Below are 22,440 nucleotides of genomic sequence, written 5' to 3'. Positions count from 1 at the left end.
GAACACCCAAGTTGACACCCCAAGAATTTACAAATATCTCCTCAAGAAGAAGAATAGAATCTAGAATGCCGTCCCAGAACCTTGGACCACATATAACTTGTGTGAATGATCACATCACATTGCTCTTGCTTGTTGGGCTATGCCCACAATTTGGAGCCGGCTGGCACCACAACATACAACAATAAAAAATAAAAATAAAAAACAAGGGAAAACTTCAGTTTAGCTCTTGAATTTTCACGCGATTTGATAAATCTCCCATGAACTTTCAAATCTCTTAATTTGGATCCCAGAACTTTTAATTGTTCTCAATGTGGACTTCTTCGTCAATTTTAGCCGTTAAAAATACCTAAATATTCTTGATTTTTGTTTTTTTATTAAATTAAAATAAAAAAAAACGTTTTGACATTAAGGGTAAAGTTGAAATTTTATACAAAAGTTAGGGGTATAAAAAAATTTCATTAGTAGAGTTTCCAAAATTAAAAAAATTTCACTTTCAAATTAAATGATTCATTTTTTGTCACTTCAACATTTACTATTTTAAAAATCCTTAATTTTCTTTGATTCATTATTCATCGCTTAGCAATAAGTGTTAATGTAGATGAAGTCATTTGCTCGATTTCGAGATTCATAACACTGCTAAGTACTGTTTGGGTGTCTTGTTAGAACAATCTAAGTTGTGTTCTAACAAGGCGTGTTAGAACGCTCGAAGCGCATTAAAATATGATCAGTATGAACATGAAAACTGCAAATGGAAGGAAAAAAAAAAAAGAGAGAGAGAGAGAAAGAAAGTGAAGGAAGGTGATGGAAGGAAAGAAGATGCCTTGTTAGAATGCTCGAAGCGCATTAAAATATGACCAGTATGAACAAGAAAACTGCAAATGGAAGGGAAAAAAAAAAAGAGAGAGAGAGAAAGAAAGTGAAGGAAGGTGATGGAAGGAAAAAAGACAGGCTTTGATGTTGTTGGAGCAAGGAAATAGTAAACAATCTAAAGGATTTTCGTCTGCACTTCGTCATCTTGTACGACACAGTCAATGCCACCCCATTCTTTTGGAAATGACCCTGTGGTTAAGCTGCTAACTGTGGTTAGAGTTTGAGGTCCCCAACAATAGTTAGCTCCAGCCGGAAAAAACTTAGGGCAATTAACAAAGACTTTAGGTCAACACTTTTTATTTTATGTGGTATTAAATAAATAAATAATGGTGTAGGTTTTCTCTATCACTCATTTTCAGTCCCTTATCTTTGATTAGTTTCCGTGTAATGTAATGAACTTCAAATTAACAGTCCCTTTATCTGTCGAGAAACACGATATATATATTTTTTTCCATACACACCAGAAAACGCTGAGAAATTCCTTCCCACCCAAGCTTTGCCTTACGTCTACAGAGTGACAAGTATAAAAAATAATGTTATATATTGTTTAATGAATACTTGTTACTTTTTGGTCAATCTTTTTTAAAAAAACATTTTCTAATATATATATATATATATATGTTCTCTTCTTGAAATAATGTTTTAAACTATGGAAATTCATTACAACCTCCATAAATGATTTTGCAAATCGGGTTGAGTACTAATCGTTTGTTTTTCGTGCGCCTTATTGTGCTTCTTGGAAGGATTGATGGATCGTGTACGATTTATACTCTTTTTCTCTCGTCTTAAATTATTAAAGTATTGATTAAACGATTAAATTTAAAAGTAACTTTATTTTAGACTTCTGAATTACCACGTAATTTGATAAGTCCCAAAAACTTCAAAACTTCTCAATTTGAACCTCTAAACTTTCAATTGTAGTCAATTTGAACACCTTAATTAGATTTAACAATTAACTTCTAATGAAAATACCTAAAAAGACTAAAATATCCCTGATTTTTGTTTTTATTTATTTATTTTTAATTTGGAATTTTATGAAAAAGTTATGGGTATAAACATCATTGTCTCATTTTTAAGGTTTAAAATCTGACGGAAGGATTCAAATTAACTACAATCGAAAGTTCAAGGGTTCAGATTGATCGAGAGAGGTTTCAAAGTTTGAGAGGTCTTGTCAAATCGCGTGGTAATTCTAGGGGTCTAAAGTGAAGTTACTCCTTAAATTTATTTTAAGCTTTTAAGATAAATTAATATTTAAAATTAAATAGCATGAGAATCAAAAGTTATGAGTTAAAATCAAAGGTTATACAAAAGGTCTTCTAAAAACTAAACCACAATAAAATAATAAGCCTTACTTTCATAGACTTTTCGTTAAGTTTCTCAGAAAACTCCCCCCAATTGTTAAATACTATATATATATATATATATCCTCAACAGGGCTATACGTAAGGCGAAGGATACCGTCTCTGTTCACAGGAGAGAGAGAGAGAGAGAGTTGCGTATTTGAAGGGCATGAAGACAGTTTCCATTTCTGTACTTCTTTTATGCCTAACCATCCCTCTGCTCCTCGTGATTCTCTTTTCCATCTCACTCTCTGTCGTCTCAAAACAGCACAACCCTTTTCTTCCCACGTACGAGTATGTCGTTGTGAAAGGGTCTTGTCGGGTGGCTGTGTTTCTCATGTTTAACGTTATCATCATCACAATCTTCCGCGGGAGTAGCGCCAAGCCTTCGGCGGAAGATTCTGATTGGTTCCCTTCTTCTTTCCGTCGTTTTTTAGTCTACGAAGAAGCAGGCGAGGATGGTGCAAAAGATGAAGCAACGTGTGGAGAGTATTATTACTACTACAGCAGTGATGTTGAGGATGGTGATGATGATGGATATCATGGTTATGATGGCTATGAAGAAGACAATGATGATGATGGTGGCGATGATGATGATGATGATAGTGATAGTGAATATGATGATCATCATCAGCCAGACAAGGATTTGGAGAGGAGAATTGAGGAATTCATAGCCATGAACTATAAGCAAAGGAGAGAGGAGATGGTTTATGAGAGGCTTCTTTGCATGGTGCCCAGCAGCTCTAGCTAGCTAGCTCCCAACAGCCGAGGTTCTTCATGTAATTAGGGAAAAAGTGCAAGCTTAAATTGTAATTTTCTTTTCTTTTTTTTTTTTTTTTTTTTTTTTTTTGGTTTGTTTGATATTTCCTCCCCCAAATAATTAAGTTTTTATTTTATATTTGGGGAGGGGAGGCTGCGTTTGATCAAAGTCTTGCTGGTTCTGTACTTTTTTTTTTTTTGGGACTGTTGGGACTCAACTGCTTAATTAGCATGTATTGTAAATTAAATGGATCAATGAATAATTACTGTTGAATGATTTACAAGGGTGCATAACCCTATATATGCAGTAATTACATCGGGTTTTTGGCTTTCTTAATGAGTGCATTATATATATATAGAGAGAGAGTGAAAGAATAATGGTCAAAAAATAAATATATAAAAGAAAGAAGAGATAATCTCAAATCTCACATAAAGTTTGGTGTGAGTCGCTATGACTTTATCTTATAAATTAAGAAATTTATTCTCATATTAGGCTCCGTGTGTTTGAACGTAAAATGTTTTCACAAAAGTATTTTCCCTATTTTTTAATGTTTGGCACGACCGAAAATCATGATCAAATCAAAAACATTTTTTGTTGACCAAGAAAATCTTCTTTAATCCCCTAAAAATTGCTTCTCTTTTTTAAAATCGCAAAACATTTTTTAAGTTCAAGCTTCTCTTTCTCATAGTTCATTCTTCACCATTACCGTCGGAGGTTGCTGGAAGTTGCAAGAAACCCGAGGCCGCTATAGGAGGTCATTGGCCATTGTCGTTGTGGTTATTGATTTTATTTTAAACTAAAATCATTTTTCGAAAATACGTCCAAACAAACAGAACCTAAAATCTAAGATGGGGTAAGATCTTTCACAACAAGGCCAAAAAAAAAAAAAACAAAGCTACAGATCATCAACTGCCAAGTTGGCATACAAATGATGCTAGCATCCATTAATTGGGGTATGGGGTAAAAGGAAGAATCTTTTGAAATTAAAGAATTATTATAGAGTCTAATGACAAGGAAGTTTCGGGGACTAGTCAAAACTGCCAAGTCAGCAAGTGTTCATGGTAATGACATCAGCATCTGTTAATTGGCTTGAAAGAAAGAGTTTTGTACAAAGTCTACTACTTAACTTAACCAAACTTTATGGTTTATTCCATGAAGGTGTATACTATATACTATATTCATAGGGGCTCTTTATTACTAGTAAGATACTTTTGACACCATCATATATAATTCTATCACAAATTCAATCTTCCTAAGTGTAATAATATAAAGATATTTCTTTGGGAAAAAATAAATTTAGTCAAAAGGTTTTTATGTGATTTCAATTAAATTCTTGGGTTTTTAATTTCGACAATTAGATCTTTATGTTTTTTTTTTTATTTCAAACAAGTGATCCCCCGTTAACTTAATATCTACTTACTTAAGGGTATGCCACATTTGAAAAATCAATTAATTAACGTCACGTGTCTTTAATTAATTGATTTGGCACACCATGCTATTAACCAATTAAAGGGATCTATTTGAAATCATAAGTCAATTAATGAAGTGAATTATTTGAAACTAATTGTTAAACTTAAAAATTGAAAGACCAAATTTGATTTTTTCTTGAATTTTCAAAAATAAGTTTGATGGTACGGTTCATTGAACATAGCCCTCTCTTTTTGTGACATTATTATATTTTTTTACCAATTGCAAACGACTATTTACAATGGTCAATGGCACATGGCAGGCGAATTGGGTCTTGGTCAGTAATATGTTTTAATTAATTAATTAATTCATCAAGATTTGGGTGTATGACGTACACATGCTAACGTACTTATGTCGTACACTCTTGTAAGTTTACTGGCCAAGATGGGATCAATGGCTAGGCCGGCTTTGATAATATATATATATTTAATTTTTTTTTTTAAATCCCATAGAGATAGAAATGAGGCTTGAAGGATGGAAGAACTTTCCAAATTCCAACGCGTGTCTGTGAGTTGTGGTTGACCTGTGACCTTTGAAATTCACGTCTGAGAATATTTTCAAAACCTGCCACTTCTAGATGTTTTGCCATTGTATACCGCTTCGTGCCGTCTTTAGAAAAATTCAAATTCTTTTTGGTTTTATTGTTTACTATTTGTTTTTATTATCAATTTTGTATTGTTTTTTCCGTTTAGGTTTTGTTGATGAAGAGCTTATCCTGTTTCATTTGTGTTTGTTCCCGTAACTCTTATCCCCTGAATAAAAAAAAAAAAAAAAACAAGAAAAAGGAAGAGACAATATTAAGCCATAAAAGTCTTGTCTCAAATCATATAATCCTTAAAGATTGTATGAAGCAATGAGTTTCTAAGCTAAATTACCATTTAGGCAATGAAGTTTTAGCGCCACCAAAAAGATAACACATAGCGTACGGATTAATAGACATGAGTCTCGTCCTCTTTAACATTTATGTCTGTGGAAGCTCTAACTCATGTCGTCCTTCTCACTGGACCACATAGGACTAAATCCAACAACCCCTATAATGGTTTTTGACTAATTATTGTTGACTTTGACCTTTCTGTTTTTTTATTGGAATGATTTGCTAATCTTTGTCTCTCCTCTCTCGTTGTGTCGTTATCAAACCTTTACACAAATTCACGTACATTAATTTGAGCATGATCAGGAATCCAAATGAGATGTGGTTGAAATGGGGACTTTGGCATTCACGTCTGAGAATAATCAAATAGTGCCACTTGCTGCATACAATCAAGGAAGGGATCAAGCCATAAAAGTTTGTCTCAAATCATGGTTCTTTAAGATTTATTAAGTAATCATGAGTTGCTTAGCTTAATTACCATTGGAGCTAGTTTCCAAAAAAGAAAAAAAGAAAAAATTACCATTATTGAAGCTAGATTAGTCTAATTAAACAACATCAAATAGCCCTTTGTTCACCTTTTTTGTTTTCTCTTTTCAAAACAAAAATATTAGCAAATAACAAAAATACACAAAACGCTCAAAACACAAAAGATCACACGCAAGAGGTTAATCCAAATGGAGTGAACCTCAATCTAATACCATTTGAAAAGCTCAGTTTAGACCCCAAAGAACACCTAATGTTTGACACAAATTATAACCAATTCACAAAATTATACAACACATGCAATAAATAATTCACTACACATCAAATAACCAAAATCACATAAAGCATATAGACATTACACATGATTTTGGTTACAAAGTGAAACTATTTGAAGAACTTTTTAAACGTAAAACACTCAGGCATGTAGACAGACCTAGCAAGTCAATCCACTATATATAAAAGATAACAGTTTACAAGCAATTCAAAGTACAAAACCTTTGTAAAAAAAAAAATTAAGCAATAAAATTTAATTGGTTGTTACTGACATGGTAAGTATTCATGTCAATGTTTTAAAAAGATAGTAAAAATTATAATACCCCTATCAATACTCCAAAAAAATTACCAAAGTTTGCCTTATGTCATGTATTAAAACAGAATGTTCTATATTTACACGCGCGTGTACCCCGTCAAAGGATCCTGCTAAAAGTATTTAAGGTTGTTCGTTGACTGGGACAATATATTTCATTTGAAGTTTCTAACTTCTAAGAAAATTTCCCAGTCCCTGAATCTTCTCAACAGGGCTGTATTTAAGTGGAGGAATAATATGTAGAGAAAAACAGAGTTGGGTTTTTGCATGGAGATCATAGCTTCCGTACCTCTACTTCTTTTACGCCCAACGATGCTTCTGATCCTCGTGATTCTCTTATCAGTCTCCAAACTGCACGACATTTTTCTTTCTACATACGAGTTTATTGTCGTGAAAAGGTCTCACCACGTGGCACTGTTTTTCATGTTTAACATTATCGTGGTGATCATGGTAATCTATCATGGGAGTAGTACTACTACTGTTAAGCCATCCGTAGAAGATTTTGATTGGTTCATTTCTTTGGATTATGATGCGTACAGTAATAATTCTGAGGAGGATGGTGATGATGATGATGAATTTCATGGTTATGATGGCTATGACGAAGACAATGATGATGATGATGATGATGATAGTGAAGATGAACAGGAAATGAAGGATTTGGAGAGGAGAATTGAGGGATTCATAGCCATGAACTATAAGCAAATTAAGGAGAGAGCTTCTTTCAATGGCAGAGGTGGTATCCAGCTCTAGCGACTAGCATGCATAAAGACAACATGATGGCATGGCATGGCTAGTTTTAAGGTATTTTTGATCGAATAAAATTAGTACTAGAGTAGGGGTTTCGTATAATTGTAGCCTATGAAAAGGCATATTTTTTAGCTTCCTTTTTGTAAGGTTTTGAATTAACTTGATGAAAAGGCATATTTTTCCTATTTTTAGAGCTATGTTATGTATGAGACTGTTATATAATTTGATGATGTCACAATAAAAATTAATATAAAAGAGTTGATTTTTACTACTATAACATCTCAGTTAATTATATGACCGTTGTGTACGTAGCAGTCCCGTAATCATGTTTTATTTTTCAACAATTTTTCCAGGATCATAATGATCTATAAAATTAATACAATCACATTGTCATGGCATTATTATAAGGAAAGACACATGTATGCCTTAAACTCATAAGGCACTTAACATCTTGGGAAAAATTCTTGTGCAAAATGTCATATCTTAGGTCCATTAAAAACCTAAGATAGAGATTTCTAATAATAATGTGTGGAGAGAAAGAGGGACCAAACCGTTATATAGAAAATCTTTATAGTCTTCTCGTCACATATTTTTACCCTAATTAGGGTTAATGACATGCATCCGATTTACCATGCATATCAAACAAGAATTTTATTCTTATTCAATATTTAAATGACCTTGTATCTCAAAAGCTTAAGCCGATAAGAATGTATGAATTTAATTATTTAATTTAAATAAATGATGAAAATAATTTTCAATCCCATATTTCACCTATCTCCGTGGACGAGTGAATTCACTATTGGATTATGGGTCCTACATATCCAATTGTAGATTCCTAGATTTACGAAAGTAATGGTTGGAAGCTAGATGGCGGCTGGGAGAATGATGTGTAATATGACTATTTTATTTGAAAATGATGTATAATATGACTCTTTTATTTATATTCTAACATTCATCTTCACGTGTGAACACAAACGTACTCCCAATTAATATTAGGTGATGACCATTGCATAGAATACTTAAGAAACAAAAACCGACAATTTATAAAAGTCTCACGACAATTTATAAAGTCCCATCTCATGTTTCATCAAAGTCTTGATAAGGACTTTTTTTTTAAAATTTTTTTGTTTTTTTGAAGGTATTGATAAGGACTGTACATTAGGACTCAATAAATGTGAAAGAGTTGTATAAATAGACCCGTGGATAATTATTTATATATTACGATTTCGAAGAGTAAATAACCTTATAGAGTCTTATAAATAGTGAGAATTGTAATTTTAGCCCTGATAATGTTGGGGCCAATTGCAGTGCTTATAGAATGATTCTTCATGATCATCAACAGGGGTAGTTGGCATTATCCACCAAAATCACATTAATATACATGTTTGAAAAATAATTTTAACCCAAAAGTAGGGGTGTTCATGCGGTTTTAGTAATCGCTTTGTAATCGTTAGTAATTGCTTTTAAAAGCTGTTAGTAAAAATCGCTAACCATTAGTGAGTTTTTGAAAACCGCTAACCGTTTTTTTAATATATATTAAAAGCTTTTTAGTAACTGGGTTTTCTTTGATTTTCATATTTGTATTACTTTGGGTTAGGAATTTGATCATCCTGATGATTTTCATATAACTATGTTCTTTTTTTTTTTTTTTGGTTGATACCGATAGCATTTGGGTTTTTTTAGATACCCTTTACATTTTTTTTCTTTTTTTTTTTAATATGGTCTCATTTTGGAGCAAGCCCAATGTAGTATATCGCAACCTACATGCTTGTTAAATAATGCATATTTTGATGCCAAAAAGGCACATAAAAGGGCAAAATAAGCCCAAAACGGAAAATTGGACCAAAAGGCAAAAAAAGAAAAAAGAAACTGAAAAGGAAAAAAAAAAAAAAGTGGAAAAAAAATTTAAAGTGAGCCCAAAATAAGCCCAAAAAAGTGGTTAGTAAAAAAAGCAGTTAACCGGATGCGGTTAACAGCTAACCAGGCTTAACCGCTTAGTGGTTGGTAAAATGTACTGACCGTTTAAGTGGTTGCGGTTAGCAGTTTTGGCCACTAATTGCTAACCGCAACCGCATGATCACCCCTACCCAGAAACCTAAGCTAATGGTGTAGGTCTGCTCATGTATATTATCTACTCATTTTTTTAATTTTATTTTATTTTTCTCAATGTGAAACTCAACACTTACAACAAATCTCATATTCCTCATGTATAAGTGTCTTCCATATTAGTCTAACTCCTCTTCACGTGTGAGTTCCTCAATCAAACCAAACACAATTTTTTCCAATTATAGACATCCAGACAATTTATCGGAATCAAATCAAATGTGTCAAAGATCCAAACATTCGTTTAAGGAAAGTTGAACCATAGCCATAGAAACAAAACCAAATGATAGCTTAGAGCATCTCCAGCAGTAAGAGATATTCTACCTAGTCAAAAAGCACAATTCTCTATTTTACTTACTCATTTTTTAATATCAACTCCAATAGATTATTTATTTTATTAAATATTATTTTTTAATTTTTTTTTTTAAAAAAATTTGCGACCGCTTTTGCATCATCTTGTAAATTGCAATAGAATTGATTCAAGCAGCATACCTGTGTGTTATTTTTATTTTTTTCCATTTTTAGTTTGTCAATTATATGCATGCTATTCAATTTTTTGAAGAGTTTTTACTGATTCAAAAGACTTAAATTTGTATCATAAATTCATGAAGAGAGAAGAGAGAAGAGAGAGAAACATTGAGGGAGGGAAAGAAGAGAGAGAAACATTGAGGGAGAGAGAGAAAATAATGTGGAAATAATATTATATTTAACAATCTAGTGTGCTACAGTGAATAACAATATGAAGCTATTCACTGTAGTAGTTAAGGTATAATAATTAATATGAAACTATTCTGTTGGAGCAAAAAAAAGGACAAAAATAGCTAAATTTAGCTAATATCTCTCTTTTAACTACACTACTGAAGATGCTCTTAGTAACTAAAGAAATGCCTCTACATGAGTGACTTGACTTGATGAGAACCATGCAATGCAAGTCTCTTCAACACCCTACTTTGAAACTTGTCAATCACGTTAGGACGGTGATATCTTCAAAAAGTCAATAACCATGCTTGACTCCCGTTTAAACATGAAAAAGCCCAAAAAAATTAATGACATACTCAATGTATGGCTATTTGATTTGTTTGTTAATGTTGTTGTACGCTTGAAAAATCTAAAGCATTCATTTTAAACTAGTTTCCAACATGTGCTTGACTATTAGCAAATCATGTTTTCCTAATTATTATTATTCTTTTTTTTTTTTTTTTTTTTTTTTTAAATAGACTAAAGGTAGCCATAAGAACTCAAGAAGTTGGTACTTAAGATTTACATAGTAGTACATTATTCATTGAGCATCCAATTAGCTAGAAAGGGACCTAGACAAATCTGCAATGCAGGGTAAACCACATGTGTGTTCTTTCAAGATTGTTCGAGCTATAGCTTAGTTCTAGCCTCACTCATGAGTCGGGATTAATGAAAATGAGTCTCATCCTCCTAGTATTGTGTCCGTGAAAACTCTAACTTATGTCTTTCCTCTCACACAATCATTTAGGAGTAAGCCTTTTGTGAGAGCATCGAGATCTTCGATAGATGTTCTAAAACCTTTATATTGTGTATATTTAGCTAATATAAGGCAAAAATCACATCCAACAGCTTGTCTTTTTCTTATTATCTAAAACATATATTTTGGTTTTTAATTAGTTACTTTTGAATATAACTATACATGCATATAGATGAATATTAACCGCAATTATCTGCTATTCACAATCATTCGCTGCTATCGTACTATAAGGATTTGCTCATCTTTGTGCTTTCTTCTCGGCTCATGTCTTGAATTACACGTACTTTCTACTAATACATGTTGTCCACTTGTTTTCTGATGTCGTTGTCTTGTTAGTTTTTTCCATTAAATTAACTTCCTTTCCCTCATATTCATGTATCTATAAATGCATCTAGACCTATACATGTTTGTTTGTATAAGACTATCTACCATTGTATGTAGATATTAACTTCCTCAAAGTCAAAGACACCAAACTAACTAACATTTAGGATGTCTGGATTGGGCTTTTTAGTTTAGCTTTTATTTGCTTTCTATTTTTAATTTTTGTTGTAATTTATTTCGAATGAATGAAAGTACTTATAAACTAAAAAAAAAAAATTAAAAAAAAAAAAACTAACATTAGGAGTGGTAGAATACATTAGAAGGATAAAAATTATTTATCATAAATCGAGATTTGTTTATTGGAATTGATTATTATTATTATTATTATTATTTGATTATCATAGTTATTTGATCGGTGTTTTTGGTATCATTTTTGTACTCATTTCTTGTTCATCTTAAAAAAAAAAAAAAAAAAAAAAAAAAAAAAAACCCAAATTAACAAAAATTCACCATTGAATTGTAAAATTTACCCATCTCTTGGACAAGAAATAAGCAAAAAATGAAAACCAAACATTTCTCTAGTTATTTTATTTTTACCTATCCCAATTCTCCTATAAATATGAAGAAATACTTTATTTATTTTTATTTTTATATTTGTTGTCCATCTCTGTACAATTTTTACTGCAAATCAACATTTAGATTTGTGGGACCAATAGTTGATTTTCAAAAGAGGTGGACCACATATGTCTAAGAGATGTACATGTAGCACATCTCATAAATATGAGTAATTTTGTAATGGAAATATTATCAAGCAATTAAGAGCAAAAAAAAAAAAGTATTCCTATTGAGCTTTTTCTAGTGGCGGATGTAAGAATCTAATACCAAATTACCCATAAATTCTCTTATCTCCATTTTCTATTTCTTCTGTTATTCTCTTTATTGGATTTAAATACAATAATGATTTATCACAAATTCAATTGTAATTTTATAGCCTGATCAATTTTAGAGGGAGGTTAAAAAATATGAAATAACATTTAACATTATTTCCCTAGCACTCCTTTGTGGGGAATTTGAAGGGAGGAGGGGTTTATCTCCAAGTTTCAATCTGTTTTATAATTTTTTTATTTTTTATTTTTTTTCTCCAACGTAAATGGAATTATTTTCGCATTTTTTTTAAATAAAAAAAAAAAATCCGAAATGTTACTCCGTCCACAAACTTCTAATTACGGATGTAATGAAGAAATGACAACTAACAGACTTCCCACAAAAATCAAAATAGAGAAATAATAAAATTTTATTAGTTTTTCACTATCTTTTAACTATATATTTTCATTGTGAATAAATGAATTTATCATTGAATTTGTGTAAAATCCACGTGAGTCTACAAATTTAATGGCTAATATTTATTAAAAAAAAAAAAAAAATTTAATGGTTAATATATTAAATTTATATATAAAAAATATTTAAAAATAATTGTGCAATACGCCTTCACAAAATATTAGATAGAAAATTCTTCCGTGCCTTTGTCAAATTATAATCTACATTTAAAATTTCATTAATTAAGGGCCACTATTATGGACAATTGTCAAAACAAAAAAAAAATAATAATAAATAACAAATAAAAACCAAACAATTTAAAAACAAAAGGAAAAAAAGGAAGAATGCCTGGACAGAAAAAGTGAAAGAACATAATAATACAATTATCGATAATAATACAATCATTGAAGATTGAATCTATACTAACAATTCAATAGGACCCAGCTTTTTGTCCCAACATTCACTGAAAAAATCATATACATGCATAGATTTCTTCCTCATCATTCTCTATCAGCATCGACCAGAACAGAGCATAGCCGCAAAGGAGAATGAAAACTTAAAAAAGAGGAAAAAAAAAAAGTGAATGTTCATCATGTTATTTTAAAGTCCAAGTACCATAAACTACTTACAGCGCAAGCTCGTCAGGAGCAGCAATTCTTGATTAGTCATCATGTTCATCTGTAACACTCCAAAGCAACCTAAGAGAGATTTTACATTGAAGGGAACACACAATTTCACCAAAGTTGCTCTAAAAGTATCAACAGCAATTACCAAAAGTATAATAACAGCTATATTATCAAAATACCAGAATAGAGAGAGGAAGAATAGGATAAGAAGATAGGCGATCTTAAAGAACCGCCGCTTTTTCTCCCATCTCAACTGGTTATAGATCTCAGTTACATCAACCAAGTGTTGTCGCCGAATGTACCTGATTAAAGGATTACAAATCATCTCAGATGCATTTATTGAGCTGGGGTTGGATTATGAATTAACAAAAACTTGCTAAATTATGTGAAATCTGAAAATGCATGTATGTGTGCAAGTGCTTGGCCATGCCAAATAAAGTTCAATTGGTCTTGTGAGTGGGAAAGATGACCCACTGATATTCATCAAATGCATAACTTTGTAAAACTTGAATCAATAGTTTGGGATAAAAAGAAAAAAAGAACAATTGTTGTGCATATTTCTGACATTTAGGAAAGGCATTGAAAGTCATCCTTAGTTGGTTTTAAGTTGTAAGTTAAAAGCTATAAATCAAGGAATGTGTGTCATGACAATAATAGAACTACTGCACGATTCAAGTTTCATGCTTTGATTGATGTGATCTACACACACCAAAAAAGAAACTACTTCTTGAGTTCTAATCTTGGATGACCATATATATATTGTAAATAGATCATGCTGAATATTATTAAATTTTGAGTAGGACTACAACAACCCCTGGGATTTCACAATGACCTTCCCCCTTCAACTGGAATATACAAAAACCTCTTTGGTCATAGCAGAAGGGCAAACAGCAGTAAAAGGTAAAGCTATATTCTGATCACACCATTTCTCAATGAAAATTATACCTTTATGTTTTTTTATAAGTAATTCAATTTTATTACTTATCAAAATAATAATAATAATAATAATTCAATTTTATTAGAAAGTGCAGAAAGGTACAACCCAAATGCACATGGAGTATATAAGAGAGACACCCAATTAGGGAGAAGAAGAAAAAGAACACAAATCTAGAAAATCAGGAAAATTAGAAAAATGAGAACTATTGAATGCAGCCATCCACCCATAGAACGTTTTGAACAATATAACTTTTAACTCTACTACCATTCTCTACAATCTTTAAAATTTCGGGCGTTGCATTCTCTCTAAATACACCACATCAAGCGTAGGGGAATCATCCTTCATACTTCTATAATGAAATGGTTACTAGAATGGCCTCTCAAACTAGCCAATAACTGCACCACCTGTTGGGGCATGACCCATTCTATCCTGAAAAGGCGGAAAACCGAAATCCACAAATCTCTAGCTACTTTGCAATGTTGCAAAAGATGATCAATGGATTCTTTACTCTCTTGCACATGTAACACTAATCCATCACTATGACATGTTGTTTCCTTAAGTTATCCAAAGTCAGGGTCTTCCCTAGTGCTGCTGCCAAATAAAACAAAGTCACTCTTGAGGGGGCCTTGTTCCTCCAAATGCTCTTACAAGGGTAAGCAAGATCAGCTAGGGGCTAAACGCATTATAAAAATATCTAACATTGAATGTCTCGCTTTTGGAAGGGATCTGGAAAATCATACCTTTTAAAAGTTTCAATGTTCGGCCTTTGGAAGGGATCCAGAAAATTATACCTTTTTAAAGAAACTTTTTAAAACCCAAATTGGAAATTGACACTTTCTATTTCCATTTCAGTTCTTAAGGGAATGCTTGGAATATGAAAAATGTACTATTTAGCATGCAATCAGCAAATAGGTCAGTGTCAAGGCGATCACTAACAAGAATGGGACATCTTCATGGCTTATCCAACCTAGGGACAATGTCATTACAGGACACTAAACCTTGGGGACGATCATTGTAACATCCACTCACTCTATTGACAATTAACAATGAAGGATCATACTTATCTGATATCTCAATAGAGATCGAACATATCCAAAAAGTTATCAATCTTCATTGAAATGACAGTCGTTGATAACTCATGTGGATAAATGACTGTGAATTGTACCCTTATTTTATCTATATTTGCTTCTTGCAAAGTAAAAGGATCTGCCATGATATGACAAACCAGAAGGATGAATTCATCTGAATGCAATAACTAATTTCCCATAACGTCCCCCCATCTGTAATTAGATGATGAAATTTATATGCCACACTTACAGTTGCAAATAGTTAACACGGAAGACCCTTTTTCAAAGTATTACTCACATCATGGTATTAAATCACATGAAAGTAACTTTTAAAGTGCATAACACAATCATGTTGGTGTCTTCGAAAGAGGAGACAGATTATATGAAATTCATTCACAATTTGTTGCCGAGGAGGGTGAGAAGAGAACTTACAATCTCACATTATAACAGAGGTACGGGAGAGAGAACAAAAACATAAGCCAATTTCCCGTTAGAAGATAGAAGAAGCATAAGACTCCTTGAGCTACAAACTCTGGCACAATAACCATGTTTATCCGAGATGCTGAATCATATGGATTGACATAGTCAAACTCTAGGTCCACCAAGCACATAAGCTGCAAAAGATCTTCAAAGCTTAATCTTAATCTTCTTAAAGTTTTCAAAGAACACTAAACAAAGCACGGCAATACATCAGCCCAGTCGTTGACTTTAAAGCTCTTGCTACTTGAACTATGTTTTTGTAATAATTTGATTATCATCGTTTTACACCAAATAATTTCTTTTTCTTTAGGCCAAGATCAAAAACCCTCTCACATGATCATAGATGGTAAAATGACACTTCTGTAGGCAAATCCGAAATTAACCAGATGCAATAATGCCAAAATTGTTAGAGTTCTTCTGCATAAAAATTTCATTTCCCTCAAAGATTTTCCTTGTTTTCCAACAATTTTATGAAATACCCAAATTTTTGTTTATTTCACAGCCATAAAAATGCTTCTCTAACACACTCAGTAATTTGAAAGCAAAATTTTTGATTTTCAAAAGAGGTGTTCGAAAATCAGAACCAGAAGAGAAATGGAATTAAAAAAGGTACTGAATTGTGAATCCAGCATTGCTAGCGATGAGTATAGTCACAGAAGTATTTACCAATTGCGAATACATCAAAGATTAAAAGTTCAAAATAGAATAACAAAAAACAGAAGAAAATCTGATTGGGTTGAGGAATCAAACACCTGGAAACCGAGGGTGCATAGCAGACCTACAATGAAGAAGAAGGACAAGAGCCAGAACCACAGGGCAGCCATGGCCCTTCTACTCTCTCTCTCTCTCTGCGTGTGTTCTCGATTTCTGTGTTTTTGTTTTGCTCACGTTTTGATTTCACTGCACTGGTGGAAAACTTTCAACTTTCTACTGTCCAGGAGGGGAGCATGTGTTTTATACAGTATTTCTACTTTTGGAAAGGGAACAGAAACTTGCCTGATCCAATCCTCACAGTGGGCCTATAATAATTGGGCTGATTTATCCATTACGGCCCACTTATAGGTCACGACGTCGTATTAGTTTGTTTTCTTGAAGGAAAAGCCAATTGAGATCTGAACATTAGAAAAAGTTTGTTTTGCTTTCTTTCCTCACCATAGTTCTTCTTCTCTCATTGTTCTTTGCTCCATCAGGTATCAACGAATCATGACGAAGCAGCAAGCTAACTGGTCTCCATACGACAACAATGGCGGGTACTCTCTCTCTCTCTCTCTCTCTCTCTCTCTATTTGTACGTTGTTCAGTTTTGTTTGGCACGATGTTTTTTTTTTATGTATAGTTTGTGGTGTATGTACTCGTTATGTGCAGATCTTGCGTTGCAATTGCCGGAGCTGATTACTGCGTTGTCGCGGCCGATACTCGCATGTCCACCGGTTACAGTATTCTTACGCGCGATTACTCCAAAATCTGCAAACTGTACGCTCCTTTTGCCCCTGTATTTTTTTTTTTTCCTTTTTTGTTGTTTAAGTTTAGGTGGTTTTATTGGTTTTTTTGGGGGATTGATTGAAAAGATTTTGATTGGTGGGGGTGGTTTTCAGCTTTAGTATTTGGAGATTGAATTGGTTCTCCCGCATGAGTCGGATTGTATCGAATATCAGTCTCGTTGAAGTACAAATTTCGGATTTTGGGTTGGCACAATATTAGGGGAAAATCTTGTCTTACAGTTTTTTGTTTTTTTATGAATAAGCTTCACTTTGCTAATAACAATTCAGAGTACAAACGAACTCCAGAGGAATCTGGAACTCAGCCACAAAAAGAGGCTGAACTCAAAAAACGTCTAATAGCATAGCATACAAAAATCAACAACAACGCCAGAACACGCTACTGCATTAACAACCTATAAGATCTACCTTGTTGGTACAACACCCTTATCCTTTCTCCTTGTGATAGTCTCTCACAATCTCCTGAGCTAGAAGAACATTCTCTGAAATGCCTCGGTTGGGAATAAATGCAGTCTGATTCTTACTAATAAGATGATCCAAGCTAGGCATCAACGGGTTAGCAAGAATTTTAGTGATACACTTATACACAACGTTGCAACAAGAGATGGGCCCATAATCACTCATTCAAGAAGGGTTAATCTTCTTGAGAACTTTTTTTTTTTTTTTTTTTTTTTTAATTTTTTATGATGACGGGGAACCTTGACAAGGTAGGGCCCTTCGGACCCACCCCTGCAGAGTAAACCTCGGACCCGTGCACCGAACCCTCGGAAGTTTCCCTACACGGATCAGAGTTAATCGCTGGTTTGTACACCAAGGGGTGTGGCACCAAGGGGGAGTTTGCACCTAGCATGTCTCGAACGTGGGATCTATGGGGTGATACTCCCTAAGACCACAAGCCTCAACAACTATAATCTCTTCTTGAGAGCTAAAGAGATTATAGTTGCATTAACCTCTTTTAATAGTTTACCACTGCTAAAAAAGGGATTGAATAGCATCTACAACATCATTGCCCATCATAGACCATGCCTTTTGAAAAAATATATATTAAAGCCAATGGTCTTGTCTTACAGTTTCCTTATCTATAATTGGATATTGGGTGGACAAATAATTAGAAGTGGGATTCTTGTGATTTTCGGAGGAGGTTATAGTTTAGGAATTTTAGCAATGTCAGGTTGGGCAAAGAAGAAAAGTATAGAAGCGAAAAGCTTCATACAATTCACAGAATAGGTAATTTAGGTAGTCTTGACTTCAGTGAATATATTACAGGGAAGTTAATTCTTTGGCATTCATGTTTTGCTTGACTCATAGAAATACATATGACTGGACCATGCTTCTTATTTAAAGGAAGAAAGAATATTTGAGTAACATATTGCTCTGCCAAGAATTTTGGTGTGGATTAGTGGTTGCTACTTGGTATTGGAATAAATACCTGATGTCTTGAAGCAGTGTAGGATAGTTTTACCTTTTCATTCATCCATGTGGATAACTACTAAATGCTCTGTTAGGACAATGGCAGTTAAATAAGCTTATTTGGTGTCTTTTTACTAGTTAGATCTGTGTTGTTAAATGTAAGTTTATGGTGATACAGAAGTAGTGTGAAATGGTTTTCAATGAGTGACACGTGACTGAAGTAAATTTTTATTCTGTTGTTGCTTAGTGACTTTGAATCAGCCCTTTGTTTTCATTTTGCTCATATTTTATGGACTCTTTGCACCTGATAGCAAGGTTCTAAAGCTTATGGAAAGGGGCTGTAGATCAATTGTCAGGGTTCCGATATAATCAGGTCATGTCTAACATTTTTCTTTCCCTTGACCTTGCAGAGCGGACAAGTGTGTAATGGCTTCTTCTGGTTTTCAAGCTGATGTGAAAGCCTTACAAAAGCTCTTGGCAGCTAGGCACTTGGTGAGGTTTCAAAATATCTGTATTTAATATATCTTCTGCAAGAAGTACATTGGTTGAAGTTATGTTTTTAGGTCTGTAATTTAGGTTGGAATCACCTGGCTTTCGAACATTCCTCATAAATAGCTTTTCCAACATTTAGATGCAAATTTTTAATGTTTGTTACTCCATCTTCCTGTTGGTTTTGGTTAATTGGTATATAATTTAAAAAGGGGGATTTTTTCTATTAAATTTAATGTTTGTAAAAACACATGTAGGTCTTGTATGGTTTGAAGTTTTTAATTCTCATTTCTGTAGACATTGTTTTATTGGATATAAATATGGGGACATGAAATTGAACTCATGCCTAATCTCACTGATATTCTTTCTTGTATACAGATCTATCAGCAACAACACAACAAGCAGATGAGCTGCCCTGCTATGGGTCAACTGCTCTCTAACACCCTCTACTATAAGCGTTTCTTTCCGTATTATTCCTTCAATGTTCTAGGTGGCCTTGACAGTGAAGGTAAACTACTACAAGCTTTAAATGTCATTTTCATGCCCTTTCTTTGTATTGACGCACTTTTCTTTCTTTTTTTTTTTTACTTTTTTGGATTTAATTCCAAAACTACAGGAAAGGGTTGTGTCTTCACTTATGATGCTGTTGGTTCCTATGAGAGAGTTGGATACAGTTCCCAAGGTTCTGGTTCCACACTGATCATGCCCTTTCTGGATAACCAACTGAAGTCTCCCAGCCCTCTCTTATTGCCTGCCCTGGTGTGTTGTTGTTGACTTAAATTATGGGTTTATGTATTTTTTTCAGCATCTATATGTTACATATGCCTGATTTTTAAACTGTGACCTTTAGGATGCTGTTACACCACTTTCTGAATCAGAAGCAGTTGATTTGGTTAAAACTGTTTTTGCATCTGCAACTGAGAGGGATATATACACTGTAAGTTTTTGGTTCTCTACAATTCTGCCCTTCTGTGGGAGGTTTCTATTTCTCTTTTTTAACAAGTCGTGGATGTTTTACAGGGAGACAAGCTTGAAATTGTCGTCCTAAATGCTGAAGGTATTCGTCGTGAATACATTGAACTCAGGAAAGACTGATTTCTGTCCTGAATTGTTGTGCTGGTCTTCAAAGCAAAATGCTGAAATTGTATGAAATCTTTGATGGTATTGCCATGGTGGTTTTTTCAGTGTTCTCATGACTCGTCAATTAAGTTTTAGCTTGTCAACGAGTTCAATATGAACAATTGCATTTCCTTATGGGAATTGTTGAAGAAGTGATGCCTGTTTTGGACATGAGTTTCCTGTATTATATATCTCCACCTGTCTTTGCCCCAAGTTTATACATTTAAGTCTAACACTCGTCAAATTAGATGTGCTAATGATTTATGAATGATCTCCATTAATTTGGCGTTTGAGTGACATAAATTTGATATATATGTGCTTTATATAATGTTTGGTAGAGAGAACCTTTGAAACGTTGTTTAGAGCAACCCATCACCCTTGTCATCACCGCACAAAAGCATGATTCTTTGTGACATTCATTCTTCAGGTGATGGTTTGTACTTTGTGACAAAAGCATGCTTTCATATTATGCACATTATCTTTATAATATTTTAGTTTCAAAGCTGCATTGCCTCGGGTGAAAGAGTTAAAAAACTGGTACTAGAAATGCAAAAAAAGATTAGAAAATTTCTTTTGATCTAGCCTTTAAAGCACCATCAGTACATGATTATAAAAATTGAGGGTTCAATCGGTATATAATTTATTCTTGTTGTATAAGCAATGCCCCTCAAAAGCTGTCTTCAGACGCCCATCCTTTCTTTTCCAACTCTTGTCGCAATGCCTGTTAAGAATTCCAGAGACCATATAAATTGACTGAGGAGTTGCTTTTCACATAACTATGAATGTAAACCCACAAACAACATGAGATTGTTTATTTAAGATGCTTACGTTTATTTAAGATGCTTACCTTGATTCGCTTTCTATTGATATCAAAATCATAGTTTCCCAACCGTGATGCCGATCGGTACTCCACTATCGAGTTCTTTCCCGGTGGAAACCAAAATTCAACATCATCAACAAACTGTTGGAACAGAAAAACACCTAATGTTTCCAGTTCTTTTTGAGAAAAAAAAAACAGGTTCATGATCATGAATGATAGGATATTGGAGACAAGTTACACCTACCCCGAGTATGTGGCTTTCGTATTCCGTTCGAACATAATCAGCCTTCTTTTCCACTATCCGAGGTGTAAACTTGTCCGGTTTCGTCGATTTTATCTGTAAGATGAATTTTAGGATCTTGATTCAGCTTAGTTCAAAGTTCAGAAAGGTTAAATGCTAATTGCTATTATGAGGCAGTTAAACCACTCTCAGACAAGTTGTTGTTTTACCACTTCGACTAGTTCCTCCATTGCTTCTTCTCTGCTCACAGGCTTTTTCCTGCCGCGGTTGTAGTTCCTATAAAAGTAAAAACCAACGTGCACAACGTTTTCATTGACCTACTAGTGGAAGTCGCATTTCTCAAGTGTTGGCAAGAAAAAAAAAACATAATAGTTCCTTTTGAACATACTATTATGTAGCAATCACACGAGTCCCACGAGTCCCACGTGGTCGGCTCCTATATGCTTTTCACTTTCTGGTCGGCTCATATAAAAGGAATTTAAGAAAACTTTGTCCATTCCAAATTGTTATCTTTTATTATTATTATTATTATTATTATTAATTGCAATTATATCACTAAAAAAATTATTAAATAAGGAAAAATGGGAAAAGTTTTACCAGGGTGGGGCATAGTGAACGACATCACTGACGTTCTCCGACGTTGAGATACAGTTCTTGGTAGCCGGACAAAGTGCTAGTGCCGGTGGGTTTTTCTGAACCCCCAAATACGCAGGTTTTTTTCCGCTGCATCACAATCCACAATCGTAAATTTTTTAAGGGTGTTAATCAAACCAATCGGTGAGCTCGATCAAATAATTTCCCGACTAGGACCGAGATGACAAATCTAAATTCCCATTTACCAATGGGGAAAGAAAGAAAGAAAGATAAGGAGCACAAAGAAACGTACCTTAAGCCGAAGATGGCTCCAATTACAGCTAATTCGCTGCTCCTTAGTACGATTTCCCTTCAAAATGCAATGCTTCAACAAACCAAATCTTGCTCTGTTTGCATACGAGAGAGAGAGAGAGAGAGAGAGAGGGTACCTTCGGCCAACATGGTCAGTGGGTTGGTCGGGTTGCTTCTGAGAAAGAATGACACGGGGAAGGGTGGAATTCTTGCAGGATTTCTTGTGATTCTTGTAGAAATAGTGAATGCTCGGTGATGCCATTGAAGCCATTGTCAAAAGCTCAGAGCTATTATGAATTATCCGTGCGTGCGTGTCTCTCTGCAACCGGCGCTTCTCTCCCACGGATTTTATTGTTCTCGCTTCTCAGCTGGCGGGCCGCTATTGGGCCTAGTGACACACTCCAAACTTTGCAATTTTTTAAATGGGCTTTTTTCAAGGCCTCTTCTTTAGGGTTCAGTTGTCAATATCTTTGAGATTTCGGACTTTTTTGTAATTTGAGAAACTCCT

General features: G+C 33.8%; 4 protein-coding genes across 4 annotated transcripts; 2 read left to right on the top strand and 2 right to left on the bottom strand.

Annotated features, from left to right (window-relative positions):
• The first annotated feature begins 2,379 nt into the window (after nt 1-2,379).
• LOC148585075 (uncharacterized) lies at nt 2,380-2,961 on the top strand. The gene has a single exon (XM_088517690.1). The coding sequence runs from the start codon at nt 2,380-2,382 to the stop codon at nt 2,959-2,961; it is 582 nt and encodes a 193-aa protein (XP_088373816.1).
• A 10,006-nt stretch (nt 2,962-12,967) lies between these two features.
• LOC132187186 (protein cornichon homolog 4) lies at nt 12,968-16,314 on the bottom strand. The gene is made up of 4 exons (XM_088517485.1): nt 16,223-16,314; nt 15,423-15,604; nt 13,166-13,288; nt 12,968-13,058 (listed from the first exon to the last, which is right to left on the bottom strand). Exons 1-4 carry the CDS (start codon nt 16,292-16,294, stop codon nt 13,022-13,024), a joined length of 414 nt encoding a protein of 137 aa, XP_088373611.1. The 5' UTR covers nt 16,295-16,314; the 3' UTR covers nt 12,968-13,021.
• Nucleotides 16,315-16,576: 262 nt separating this feature from the next.
• Nucleotides 16,577-20,298, top strand: PBF1 (N-terminal nucleophile aminohydrolases (Ntn hydrolases) superfamily protein). The gene is made up of 7 exons (XM_059600868.2): nt 16,577-16,720; nt 16,835-16,942; nt 18,789-18,870; nt 19,246-19,375; nt 19,484-19,626; nt 19,718-19,804; nt 19,888-20,298. The coding sequence occupies exons 1-7, from the start codon at nt 16,674-16,676 to the stop codon at nt 19,960-19,962; spliced, it is 672 nt and encodes a 223-aa protein (XP_059456851.1). The 5' UTR covers nt 16,577-16,673; the 3' UTR covers nt 19,963-20,298.
• A 255-nt stretch (nt 20,299-20,553) lies between these two features.
• On the bottom strand, nt 20,554-22,240 carry LOC132186805 (DUF1499 family protein). The gene is made up of 7 exons (XM_059600869.2): nt 22,070-22,240; nt 21,934-21,990; nt 21,645-21,770; nt 21,257-21,323; nt 21,051-21,143; nt 20,834-20,947; nt 20,554-20,707 (listed from the first exon to the last, which is right to left on the bottom strand). Exons 1-7 carry the CDS (start codon nt 22,201-22,203, stop codon nt 20,654-20,656), a joined length of 645 nt encoding a protein of 214 aa, XP_059456852.2. The 5' UTR covers nt 22,204-22,240; the 3' UTR covers nt 20,554-20,653.
• Between the last annotated feature and the right edge of the window lie 200 nt (nt 22,241-22,440).

Source organism: Corylus avellana, chromosome 6, assembly GCF_965113065.1.
Source record: "Corylus avellana chromosome 6, dhCorAvel1.hap1.2, whole genome shotgun sequence".
NCBI lineage: Eukaryota > Viridiplantae > Streptophyta > Magnoliopsida > Fagales > Betulaceae > Corylus > Corylus avellana.
The sequence above is the reverse complement of the archived record's forward strand: the minus strand, read 5'-3'. Positions and strand labels throughout refer to the sequence as shown.

Excerpts from the sequence above, each read along its gene's own strand:
- LOC148585075 (XM_088517690.1), top strand. The coding sequence starts at position 2,380 with ATGAAGACAGTTTCCATTTCTGTACTTCTTTTATGCCTAACCATCCCT.
- LOC132187186 (XM_088517485.1), bottom strand. The coding sequence starts at position 16,294 with ATGGCTGCCCTGTGGTTCTGGCTCTTGTCCTTCTTCTTCATTGTAGGT. Across the intron at positions 15,605-16,222 it reads TATGCACCCTCGGTTTCCAG|CTTATGTGCTTGGTGGACCT; the intron begins GTGTTTGATTCC and ends GATCTTTTGCAG. Across the intron at positions 13,059-13,165 it reads TTCTTCCTCTCTCTATTCTG|GTTGCTTTGGAGTGTTACAG; the intron begins GTATTTTGATAA and ends AATCTCTCTTAG.
- PBF1 (XM_059600868.2), top strand. The coding sequence starts at position 16,674 with ATGACGAAGCAGCAAGCTAACTGGTCTCCATACGACAACAATGGCGG. Across the intron at positions 19,376-19,483 it reads AGGTGGCCTTGACAGTGAAG|GAAAGGGTTGTGTCTTCACT; the intron begins GTAAACTACTAC and ends CCAAAACTACAG. Across the intron at positions 19,805-19,887 it reads CTGAGAGGGATATATACACT|GGAGACAAGCTTGAAATTGT; the intron begins GTAAGTTTTTGG and ends GATGTTTTACAG.
- LOC132186805 (XM_059600869.2), bottom strand. The coding sequence starts at position 22,203 with ATGGCTTCAATGGCATCACCGAGCATTCACTATTTCTACAAGAATCAC. Across the intron at positions 21,144-21,256 it reads TGGAGGAACTAGTCGAAGTG|ATAAAATCGACGAAACCGGA; the intron begins GTAAAACAACAA and ends TTCATCTTACAG. Across the intron at positions 20,708-20,833 it reads TCAATAGAAAGCGAATCAAG|GCATTGCGACAAGAGTTGGA; the intron begins GTAAGCATCTTA and ends AATTCTTAACAG.